The sequence below is a fragment of the Hypanus sabinus genome, chromosome 16 (genome assembly GCF_030144855.1).
Source record: "Hypanus sabinus isolate sHypSab1 chromosome 16, sHypSab1.hap1, whole genome shotgun sequence".
NCBI lineage: Eukaryota > Metazoa > Chordata > Chondrichthyes > Myliobatiformes > Dasyatidae > Hypanus > Hypanus sabinus.
In genome coordinates this window covers 2,327,058-2,339,558 of record NC_082721.1, presented here as the reverse complement: position 1 = coordinate 2,339,558, position 12,501 = coordinate 2,327,058, and the positions used below count along the sequence as shown (strand labels likewise).

The 12,501-nt window shown below is 45.1% G+C and overlaps 1 protein-coding gene across 2 annotated transcripts in view; it reads right to left on the bottom strand.

Annotated features, from left to right (window-relative positions):
• Positions 1–6,035: 6,035 nt before the first annotated feature.
• tmem161a (transmembrane protein 161A) overlaps positions 6,036–12,501 on the bottom strand; it is a 45,401-nt gene continuing 38,935 nt past the window's right edge. For both annotated transcript variants that reach the window (XM_059990958.1, XM_059990959.1), the window contains one exon: positions 6,036–12,095. In XM_059990958.1, coding sequence (XP_059846941.1) covers positions 11,824–12,095 — 272 coding nt within the window. In that variant the 3' untranslated portion in view covers positions 6,036–11,823. The remainder of the gene's footprint in view (positions 12,096–12,501) is intronic.

Genomic DNA, 12,501 nt, shown 5'->3' with positions numbered 1-12,501 from the left:
AGTATCTCTGAATGTACATCACATGAAAATGGATGGACTACAGCAGCAGAAGATGATAAATGTGCACTCAATGGCCACTTTGAGGTACAGGAGGTAGTTAATAAAGGGGTCACTGAGTATGCTCTTTCAGTATCTTCCAAACCTTTCCACTTGTTCATTGTTTATATTAGCCCTTTATCCTGTTATACATTTCTCTGTCCCTATTACAGTGAATATGGTTCGTGGGAGAGGGCAGGAGAATGGGGTTGAGGGGGAAAATAAATCAGCCATGATTGATTGGTGGAACAGACATGATGGGTTGAATGGCCTAATTCTGCTCCTATGTCTTATCCTCCATCCAATCCCGATTGAGGGACAGAGAGAAGGAATTAACTAGCTGAAAGCAAAGTTCCCTCATCTCATACCTAAATGTAGTGCAGAGTCTGGGGTTTCTGCGGGTGTGGGGAGGTGGAGTTATTGAGGATACTTCAAGAGGAAGTATCTAATTATTTTGAATGAGGAAGTGAGAGCTGAGGCCAGTGTGGATCAGCCATGGTCAAATTTGGATGGTGGTACAGGTCTGAAGGCACTGCAGACTCTCTTCTTATTCTTGTTGCTCTACAGCAGCAACCATGATGCTGGTTACTACGAACTCTCTGAAATGTGTTGATTAATCACTATGGTTACATTTGCTGGGTTATGGCAGCCTCATGCGAGATAAAATCACAATGACACCATCCTCCACACTGTGTGAAAAGTGCAAGTTACCATTAAAAATGTCACTGTTCAGGACTCTTTCCCTTCAATGCCATCAAACGCTGAAGAGTTGATAATTGTGTTCTAAAGAAGCTTGGATTGGAAACTAGTAATCAGGATGTAACTCCTTTTTTATTTTTCCAGACAGTATTATAGTTCATTGTGTTGTTTCTCGGGGGACACTGTCTGGGTGTCTGTTAGGCACGCCTGCTGCCACTACCCCAGGCCCTCAGCCTAGCAACCGTCACTACAACAAAGGCCTAACCAGGCCCAAAAACAGATGCACCATTTAACCTCGAGCTGGGGAGACCTGGTATCCAAGCATTTCATTAACTTAAACACTGATGTGGTGGCCAGACAATGGCAGTATTTTTAACCCTTTGAGTGCCAGCCAGGGCTGTTGCTGTAAATACCAGCATTTGGATTTGTCCTAAATCACCATGATGTTGAGAAAAGGCTGGAGAGAAATCTCTGCCTCACAAGACATAAACACAGTGCAATTTGAAGCACAGCAAGTGTTTTCATTGGCAATGAAATATCCAAATTGAACCAAGCACTTGTGGAACCAGGTAGTGGGTGCTAACCACATATCCAGCCACTGGGCACCTGACAAGCACCTGTCGATGTTTCGGATCTCCTGATGAAGGGTCTCGACCCGAAACGTTGACAGTGCTTCTTCCTATAGATGCTGCCTGGCCTGCTGCGTTCCACCTGCATTTTGTGTGTGTTGCTTGAATTTCCAGCATCTGCAGATTTCCTCGTGACAGAAAATAAATCTGTCATTAAAGCATAGAAGACAGGCCATTCAGCCAATTATGTGCTGATCTTTTAACCAACTCGAAGATCAATCTAACCCTTCCTCCTACATACAGTAGCCCTCCATTCTCTATCATCCATGTGCCTAAGAGCCTTTTAAATGTCCCTAATGCATCTGCCTAACCAACCCCCCCCCCCCCGCCCCCCACCCCCACCCTGGCAGCAGGCTTCACACACCCACCATCCTGTCTGGGGAAAAAATACCTCTTATGTCCCCACCCCTCCCCATACTTACTTCCTATATCACCTTCAAATTGTATTGGTGATGTCACTGTTAACCACTGGAGTTTCTCAAACAGGGCACCAAACCTCACGTGCTAGATAAAGGTACATGGAGCGAGTGGGAGAGGCTTAGAGAAGGGTTGTCAGAGCACAAGCTGCACGAAAAGCTGCCACGGCTGAAGTGTTGGGATTTGCTGAAGTTGGAGGCGAGATGGTTCAGGAGGGCCAGGTAAGCTCATAACAAGTTTAATATTTTTGAGAAGCTGCTCACTGAACTGCTACTGAAGGGAAAACTATGGATACAACAATACAGTCTAGAGGCGTGAAAGGTATCTGAACTATTTCTCACATTTTTGAAAACAGCAGGAGAGGACGCTGAGTGGAGAGGTGTGAATTGGGAGAGCAGAGCAGGAGCCATGGCTGATTCAGAAGGAATGTGCTGTGTGGTTCACAGGATCAAATGGCTAATGAACAGAGATCTCGGTTCTTCTGCCTGAGGGACAGGCATGCAACAGCTTCTATCAAGCCACTTTGCATCCATGTTTGCGCTGAAGAGAAAAGCACTAGCTTGCTCAACCTATCTTCATAAGACAAGCTCTCTAATCCTGACTGCATCCTGGTAAATTTCCTCTGCACTTTCTCTAAAGCTTCCACATCCTTCCTATAAACAGACTTTCAAAACTAAACAGAATACTCCAAAAGTGGTCTGATCAGAGCTGCAACATTACCCCATGACTCTCAAAATCAATCCCAACTGCTGAAGACCAACACACCATACACCACCTTAACAACCATATCAACTTGTGTAGTAATTTTGAGGGATCTATGGACAGGGACCCCAAGACCACCCCCCCCCCCCCACGTTCCTCCACTCTGCTAAGAATCCTGCCATTCACTTTGCTGAATCTTCCAACTATTCTAGTGCAACACGAGTGAATCTGCAGTTGCCGGAAAACTCCTGATGAAGGGTTTTGGCCCGAAACGTCATCACTACCTCCTTCCATAGATGCTATCTGGCCTGCTGAGTTCTGCCAACATTTTGTGTTTTCAACTATTCTAGTGTTGGTTTGTAGTCGAGGTTCTGGCCTGTTGGTTGGGTGAATAACATTTGTGCCTCTTTTGGAGAACGTGGGCTCTGGTGCCATGGAATCAAAGGTGCTTTCTTTTAAGACTACACTGAGACCCCCAAGGACTCCACAAGAGGCTGGGCCAATCATTTCTCTTGCCAAAATCAGGTTATTTTTTTTTCTCCTCTAACCAGAACTCACAAACTGCAAGGAATTGGAGACATGGGTCAAGGATGTGGAAGGTGCTATAGGAATGCAAGTCTTTATCAGTGTAGAACAGAGATGAGGAAATTCTTTAGCCAAAGAGTGAAGAATTTGTGGAATTCATGTACCTGCACAGCTCTGAAGGCCAAGTCATTGGGTATATTTAAAGCAGAGGTTGATAGGTGGTTGATTAATTAGGGCATCAAAGGTTACATGGAGAAGGCAGGACAATGGGGGTGAGTGGGATAATAAATCAGATCTGATGGACTGAATGGCCTAATTCTTCTATATCTTATGATTTCCTTGGAGGTTCCTATCTGGGGTTGTCTTGAGAAGATGAAGCTTGATGTGGAGTACATAGGCTGTGCCTATGTGGGTCAGGTATGAAGAAACAGGCAAAATACCCTGGTATTCTTCCATGAGTGAGGGAGGAGAGTTTAGTGATGGACTGCAGTTCTTGCAGCTGCCAGAGAAGCCACAGTAAACACCTGAGGGAACACCAGACACTTTGCCCAAAGATCTGTCTGTGGGATAGCAGCAGAATTGCTGGTCTGGGAATCCAGCAGTCCAGACACCAGAGCTGATATCCCTCAATAGTGGCTGCAGAATTAGACTACATGCATTTAAGGTGAGGAGTAAGTTTCTGTGCAGGCAATGATGGCTAGAATCGAGTGTGTGGGGTGGTGGTATCAGAATCAGGGTTAATACCACTGGCTTATGTCATAAAATTGCAATAAATAAAATCTATAAGTTACAGTAAGAAATGTTCTATGTTACAAATTCAGTTATTGAAAATGCCTGAAGCCCTTACAAGCATTGGTCTTCCTTTTGGTGATAGCTTTGCCCAGCCACTGGATCTGGTTGCTTCACTGGCCCTCTGTGCTGGCCTTAACCCTCCCATGGTAAGAAATACAGCCATCTACTGGCGTGGAGTGGCCTCACTAAAGTTTTGTTGTACTGATGATGAATCAAGATAACAGTTCAGAAGCTCTGAGAAAACTCCCACTACTCCTCAACAGGGCCACACAAAGAAAGGTGGGGAACATGAGAAAGGCAGAGCTCCCACCCCAAGACTGAGATTTGTTTCCCCTCCTAAACCTTTCCCCTTTATGGCCAATGCTGCACATATCGGGAACTGGATAGTGTGACACCAGCAGAGGTTCTGAACACACAAAATTCTTCTTCAAAGAATTAGGAAGTAGGCTTGGTTCAACTGGGCACATTGGTCAGCATGTTGGAGTTGGGCTGAAAGCCTGTTGTGACTGGAGTCCTTCCCTAACCTTTGTACGGAGCAGGAGGCCATCCCCCATCACCAATCTCACGTTTGAAAATTGGCGTATTCATCCTCACTTCACCCAAAACCAGAGCCTAGATTCGCTTTAAAAAGTCCATCTAACAGTAAATAAGGGATATTAGAATCAGCTGACAGCAAATCCATCTTTGGTGTGTTAAACCAGTCTGAAATTGTTATTAGTAATCTGATTAATTTGCAAGAACTGTGTGTTTTAGTGTGCATGCACAGACTATAGTGACACTCTAAATCAGCCTCATGTTGAACAAGATCTACTTATAAATTTTCCGCATACCCCAGTCACACACTCTGGGCTGCCCACCACTGCTGGCTGATGAACACCTCTTTGGAACGTCACAACCTGTTCATCATCCTGTCAGAGCTACAACCAGCTGCTTGGAGAAAGCAGCAATACTCCGAACTACTTTGTGGCTGTGACCAGCCAGGGTCCGAACACTGGTTCAGTTGGAACGATGCTACAGTGGGTTCATTGGGCCAAAATGTACTTGGTCCTGATGTGTCCAGAACCAGAATCCACTGCATTGTTTTTAGGCACGGCAAAGTAGTGTAGTAGTTCACATAACACTATTAAATACCAGCGACCAGGTTTAATTCCCACCACTGTCTCCCCATGACCATGTGGATTTTCTCTGGTGCTCCAGTTTCCTCCCACATTCCTAGACATCCTGGTTAGCAAGTTAATTGGTCACATGGTTGGTGTGGGCTCATTCCCATTCTGTATCTAAATAAAATAAAAATAACATTCTGCAGAGATCAGGGCAAAGCTGGCATGAGAATAGGCACACGTCAGTATTGACCAGCTGCTGCACCATGTTTGCAAGACGTTATTAAACATGTGTGCAGATTGGTGATAATATGGCCTCCTCACTGATGATCAACACTGGCGCACCTCAGGGGTGTGTGTTTAGCACATTCCTCTACTCTCTCTATACCAACGACTGTGTGGATAAGTATAGCTCAAGTACCATCTATAAATTTGCAGATGATACAACCATTGTTGGTAGAATCTTAGGTGGTGAGAGGGCATACAGGAGTGAGATATACTACCTAGTGGAGTGGTGCCGCAGCAATAACCTGACGTCAGGAAGGGTAAGACGAAGGAACAAATACCAATCCTCATAGAGGGATCAGAAGTGGAGAGAGTGAGCAGTTTCAAGTTTCTGGGTGTCAGGATCTTTGAGGATCTAACCTGGTCCCAAGATATTGATGCAGCTATACTTCATTAGGAGTTTGAAGAGATTTGACATGTCAAATACACTCAGAAGTTTCTATTGATGTACCGTGGAGAGCATTCTGACAGACTGCATCACTGTCTGGTATTGGGGGAGTGGAGGGGCTACTGCACAGGACCAAAAGAAGCTGCAGAGGGTTGTAAATCTAGTCAGCTCCATCTTTGGTACTAACCTACAAAGTACCCAGGATATCTTCAGGGAGCGGTGTCTCAGAAAGGTAGCGTCCATTATTAAGGACCTCCAGCACCCAGGGCATGCCCTTTTCTCGCTGTTACCATCAGGTAGGAGGTACAGAAGCCTGAAGGCACACATTCAGTGATTCAGGAACAGCTTCTTCCCCTCTGCCATCTGATTCCTAAATGGACATTGAACTCTTGGCCACTACCTCACTTTTTAAAAAAATATACACTATTTGTTTTTTTGCATGTTTTTTTAATCTATTCAATATACATATACTGTAATTGACTTGTTTATCATTATTCTATTTATTATTTTAAAATTTAATTTATTATTTTTTTCTCTTCTCAAATATGTATTGCATTGAACTGCTGCTGCTAAGTTAACAAATTTCACATCACATGCTGCTGATAATAAACCTGATTCTGATTTACTTCAGCCACAAGGAGGAATTTCCAACAGGTTTTTCACAATACTTAACCCCATTAACAGAATTTGGCCATTCAGCCCATCGAGTGCTCAGCCATTTCATCATGATCTACATTCTCTATCTCTCAACCCATTCTCCTGTTTTCTCCCTGTAACCTTTGACACCTTGCCTAAACAAATACTGTACCTATCACCCTCTGCTTTAAATATATCTAACAACTTGGCCTCCACACTGTCCGTGGCAATGAATTCCACAAATTCACCGCCTTCTGTAAATGAAATTCATCCTCAACTCTGTTCTAATGATGGAAAAGATGCTTTAAGATTACAGATGATACGAAAAATTGTGGTAGTATTGAGGGAACAGGTAGGCTGCAGAAAGACTTAGATTAGGAGAATGGGCAAGGAAGTGGCAAATGAAGTACAATATTGGAAAATGCAAGGTTGTGCACTACAGTAGTAGAAGTAAATGTGCGGACTATTTTCTAAACAGGGAGAAAACCCAAAAATCTGAGATGCAAAGGGACTTGGGAATCTTTGTGCAGAACACCCCAAGTGTTAACTTACAGGTAGAGTTGGTGGTGAGGAAGGCAAATACAATGTTAACATTCATTTCAAGAGGTCTCGAAAAGTGGATGTGATGCTGAGGCTTTATAAGGCACTGGTAAGGCCTCATCTTAAGTACTGTGAACAGTTTTCGGCTCCTTATCTAAGAAAAGATGTGCTAGCATTGGAGATGGTGCAGAGGAAATTCAAAAAGATGATTCCAGGAATGAAAGGGTTATCATATGAGGAACGCTTGATGGCTTTTGGCCTGTACTCGCCAGAATTTAGGAGATTTGGGGGAGGGGATTTCACGGAAACCTTTCAAATGTTGAAAGGCTAGATAGAGTAGACGTGGAAAGGATGTTTCCCACAAAGGGGAAATCTGGGAAGAGGGCATAGCCTCAGGATAGAGGGGCATCTATTTAAAACAGCTGGAGAGAAATTTCTTTAGCCAGAAGGTAGTGAATTTGTGGAACTGGTTACTACAGGGAGCTGTTGAGGCCAGGTCATTTGGCAGAGATTGATAGGTTCTCGTTTGGACATGGCTTCGAAGGTTATGGGGAAAAGGGACCAGCCATGATTGAATGGTGGAGCAGACGACAGACCAAATGGCCTAATTCTGCTCCTATGCCTTATGGTCTAAGGGAAACATCCTTCCCACATCCACTCTATCCAGACCTTTCAGTATTTGATAGGTTTCAATGGAAAAACTCTAAACACCAGATTGTGGCCAGGTTCCCAGCAGTTTGTGGGTTGCAATGATTGCTACTTTACAAAGAGATGTCCTTGGCTGTAACGCAGTTTGGGACCTGGGGTTGGAGCTTCTTAGAAACTCCAGCTGTTTCTTCCTGTGGTCATCGGAATGGAGAAAAATAAGAACTCACAGAAGATTTTAAAATATAATTATATTTTTTTAAAAGCTTGTTTCCAAAAGCACACGTATCAGTCCATAATGTGCAATTTCACTCTCTTTTACATGATAAAGTCGGTGAGGGTGGGTAGAGATCAGAGCTCTAGTGTACACACACATTAATGCACATACACACATGTATGCACATATACACATACAAAACCTATACACACACACACAAACTAGGTCTGCTTTCATACTTTCACACACAGACATTTCCACAGTGGGCACCAGTTGACAAACTGGAACTGGGAGTCCTGTTCCACTCACTGCCCCCACCCCCCCAGCCTGCGGCCCACGTCCATCCCACCGCTGTTGTGCTGAGATCCCAGCCTGGTGCAGCTGCTCTGCGGCAGAATGGGATTTAAAGATGAAATTCTGCATTCGAGAGGAGCTAATGGGAGGGTTTAATATTTAATTCATATCTGGCTGGGATGGACTGGCCCTTTAACACATACAGCTTTATAATTAAGTCATTTGAGTGGAAATGAGACAGATGAGTGAATTGGGAGTCTCATGGGAGTCTGTAGGGGCCAGTTTCTCTCGGGCAGCATGTGACCCAGACACACATTACAGGCTGCAGTCAGAGACTTCTGCACAGCCTAATGTGCACAAAAGAGGGTCTCAGAGGGACTTGGATCAGATGGTTTACTGAACCTTAACTGAAAGCAATTTACTTTACAGTAGCTGTTAAAACATGAGAGGTGTGTGCTTTTACAGAAAGGGTAATCACTACAGGGAGATGGCTGGTGGGAGAATGAGAGTGGCGAGGTGAGAACTGTCAGTGGAGGACTCAAGATTCCTACACCCTGCCTGCTCCTAGCTTGACAAAGCCCAGTGAGTGAGGATACCAAGCAAAGGAAGAGGTGGGGACAAACTTTAGTGACCCTCAGACCCAGCCATGAGTGTGAGATCCAGCCCTGTGTCAGTGCACCCTCTCATGCAGGGGATCCACAGACTCTTCAGTTAATGGTAGGGGATCCAAGGCATAACAAAGGTTGGGAACCCCTGTTTTAACATCACAAACACAAGTGAATGATCAGCCATCACCAGCTTAAATGCTAGAGATCCCTTGAGGGGCTGAATGGCCTGTATTCCCCTCCACCTTGTTCCTGATTTCTGAGTGTTCATTCAGCAGCTCTCTCTTCATAAACAAAGACTTTCAGAGAACAAACATAGTACAAGGAAGTCCTTGCTTGTGCAGAGGGTGTTTCCTTTAGTGGGAGAGTCTAGGACCAGAGGGCACAGCCTCAGAACAGAAGGAACAGAGGTGACAAGGAATGGTGAGTCTGTGGAATTCATTGCCACAGATGGCTGTGGAGGCCAAATTATTGGGTACACTTAAAGAGGAGGTTGATGGGTTCTTGATTCGTCAGGGTATCAAAAGTTATGTGGAGAAGGCAGGAGAATGGGGTTGAGGGGAATAATAAATCAGCTATGAGAGAATGGCAGAGCAGACTTGATGTTCTGAATGGCTTAATTCTGCTTCTATTTCTTATGGTTTTAAATGCAGAGTTGTCAGAATGCAGCCAACAGCTGAACAACACAAGAGGGAGCAACATGTCTCTTTTTGACAGTGTAGTGGAGGGGCACTGTGTGTACGTGTGCTCCCAGTCTGTGCTCCCCTATCCTGAAGTAAGTGAGACACTGTGTATCACACTGACCCTGCTCTGATCGGGTGAGAAGGATGATATAGAGGGAGCTTTAATCTGTATCTAGCCATTTTTAAACCATAAGACATGGGAGTAGAATTAGGCTATTCGGTCCATTGAGTCTGCTCTGCCATGCCATCATGGCTGACTTATTATCCTTCACAATGCCATTTTCCTGCCTTCACCCATAACCTTTGACACCCTTACTAATCAAGAACCAGTCAACCTTGGCTTTAAATATTTTCAATGACTTGAATTCAAATAAGTTTATATTCAAATGGTCTGTATCCCTGCTGTACTTTTCTATGACTTGGTCTCCATGGCTGTCTGTGGCAATGAATTCCACAGGTTCACCACCCTCTGGCTAAATGGATGTCCCTAATCTCTACTCTAAATGGGTGTCCCTCTATTCTGAGGCTGTGCCCTGTGGTCCTAAACTCCCCCACAATAGACAAACATTGTCTCCACTTCCACACTATCCAGGTCTTTCAATATTCAATGTTTCAGTGAGATCTCCTCTCATTCTTCTAAACTCCAGGGAGTAATGGCCCAGAGCCATCAAACGCTCCTGAGTTAAACTCATTCCTGGAATCGTTCTCGTGGACCACCTCTGAACCCTCTTCAACAAACCTGCTTGATTCACTCAAAGCTGACAGATAATATATCCAGATTCAAGTTTAAAGTTGTATGAGCAATCAGCTGTTCTTGAGTTGAGAGAGGCTTACTCTCCGGCTCACCCCTCACTCACTCTGCTCCCCCACATCATAGTACATTATACATTTTAAACAGTCTTCTCCCCAAATACCCAGGTGAAGTTTCTCTAATTATCCCATTTCTATAGTCCAGTGTCCTACCAGAACAAAGGGCCATTGAGATGAAAAGTTAATTCTCCTTCCCTCTGCACAGACACTGCCGAATGTTTCCAGAGCTTTCTGACTTTATTTCAGATTTCCAGCATCTGCAGTTCTTTATGTCCTTGACCCCACCCTGTTCATAACCGTAACCCTCATCTTTGCCCAGGGTATAACAGGAGAGGGGACAGTGGATTGATTATCTGTGCTAACCTTCCCCTGCCCATGTCAGCCTCTCCCTCACCAGTCACATCAGTAACCACCGAGCAACATTCCACACTACTGCCAGGTGAGAGGACATGGGGTTGTAACGGTTTATGTCATTTCCATATGTTCTAATACCCTTGGGATGCCCTTATCTTCTGAAGCGGCAGAGGCTGATAAAGAGTTGGATAAGATTATGAGAAGCACAGCATCTTTTTCCCAGGGCATGCACTTAGAGTGAGAGGGGGTCATTTCAAAGGAGATGTGAGGGGTAATTATTTTACTCAGAGAACGTGGGTGCCTGGAATGCGCTGCTTGGGGTGGAGGTAGCTGCAGAATTTTAAGAGATTTTTAGATAGGTACATGAATGTGAGCAAAATGAAAGGATATGGACATTGAGAAGGCAGAAGAGTTGGCCATTTGATTCCTAATTTAATTGGCTTGGCACAACATCGTGGGCTGAAGGACCTGTTCCTCTGCTGCGTTATTCAATGTTCCGTGTTACCCAGAGCACACCCACAGATCTACAGGCACTTAGCGGCCCTGGAAAGAGTAAACATCATGTTCATGGTCAGCACAGGACAAGGATGGCAGTTTCCAGAGGTCTGGTGAAGATGCAAGCCCACTGTAACAAGCCTGACCTGACCACAACCCTCTCTTGTGCCCCAGCATCACCTGAAACAATGCATCACTTTGCCAAAACCCCAATGCAAACATCTCTGGAGCGAGAGAGAGAGAGAGAGAGAGAGAGAGAGATCTTTCTTCAGCAGCTAATGAGGGGTCTCAGCCCAAGTGATGACTGTTTATTTCCCTCCCTAGATGCTGCCTGACCTGCCGCGTTCCTTCAGTCTATTTCAGATTCAAGTGAGACCCTTCAGTCTATTTCAGATTCAATTGCTCTGTCCAGCCAGAGTCTGATCTCCATGCTACTCCTCCCAGGGTTTCTGCCCATTCCCACACAGAGTCATGCACAATGTGGGTGACCAAACAATTTCACCCTTCACTGCCCTAGTGATACCTTCACTGGAGAAGCACAGACACCACTTTCCAATCCGAGAATAGAACATGCTGAACAAAAAAACCAGCTCAGGTGTTTAACATTAAATGAACAACTGCCTGGAAGAGTGAACATAGAGGCCAACAGTTCAGCTCCTCCTGATCAGACAAACATCCAGTACCTTGCCCTGAGTGTATGGGCATCTGGCTCTTCCACACAAAGCACAACGAGTTCAGTTACAGCAAGCTGCTGTCTATACCTTAACCACAGGCAAAGAGGAGACAGTACGTATCTGTGGGAGTCAGCAGTCAGCGCATACAGGGGCGAGGGTGGGGCAAGTGAAGAAACTAATGGGGCTCAAGAAGTAAGAAGCTTTGTTTAAGCTGGACTGTTCGCCTGTGGTCCAACATGACAGAACGAAGGCACTCGAGAGAGCAGACACGGTCCCGTAGCTGAGCTACCCGCCGTCCTATGAGCCCATGAGGTACTGATGGAAGTACAGGCCGAAGAGGTTGGTCACCACCTGACAAGCAGCCAGCCACCAAGTCAGGTAGGAGAAGAGTCCCCGGTAAAAGAGTGGCGTGAAGACATTCCGTAAGGCTCCCAGTGCTGCTGTGATCTGTGAGACTGCCATTCGATAATCGTCTTCTTCGCCAGGTGCAGAGCCCGAGTTCCGTGGACTGGCATCAATGGCTGGTGAAACTCCAGGAGGTTCCGGGTACCAACCCCAGGAATAGTCCCCTGAAAAAAGACAGAGCCCATACAGTTACAGATCTGAGGCCATGATAATAAACCCGATTCTGATTGTGGTCAGAATGAGGGGGGACACTGGATGTCTCAGCACCACACAGGAATCACACTACAGTTGAGCGAATGGATGGCTACCTCACTGTGATATGGAGAAAGTGGCTGAGCTGGAATCTGGAACTAAGGATGCAATGTTAGGAGAAGGGAGTCAGCTGTTTAGGAGAGAGCTACAGAGGAAATATATCAATAAGAGAAAATTTATAAAGCTATTGCTGGGACTTGAGGACCAGAGTTATAGGGAAAAGGTGAACAGGTTAGGACTTTATCAAATTGTTCCCCAATCCTCTACATTTTACGGAATAGAGGTATACACAACTATGAGGGGTATAGGTGAATGCAA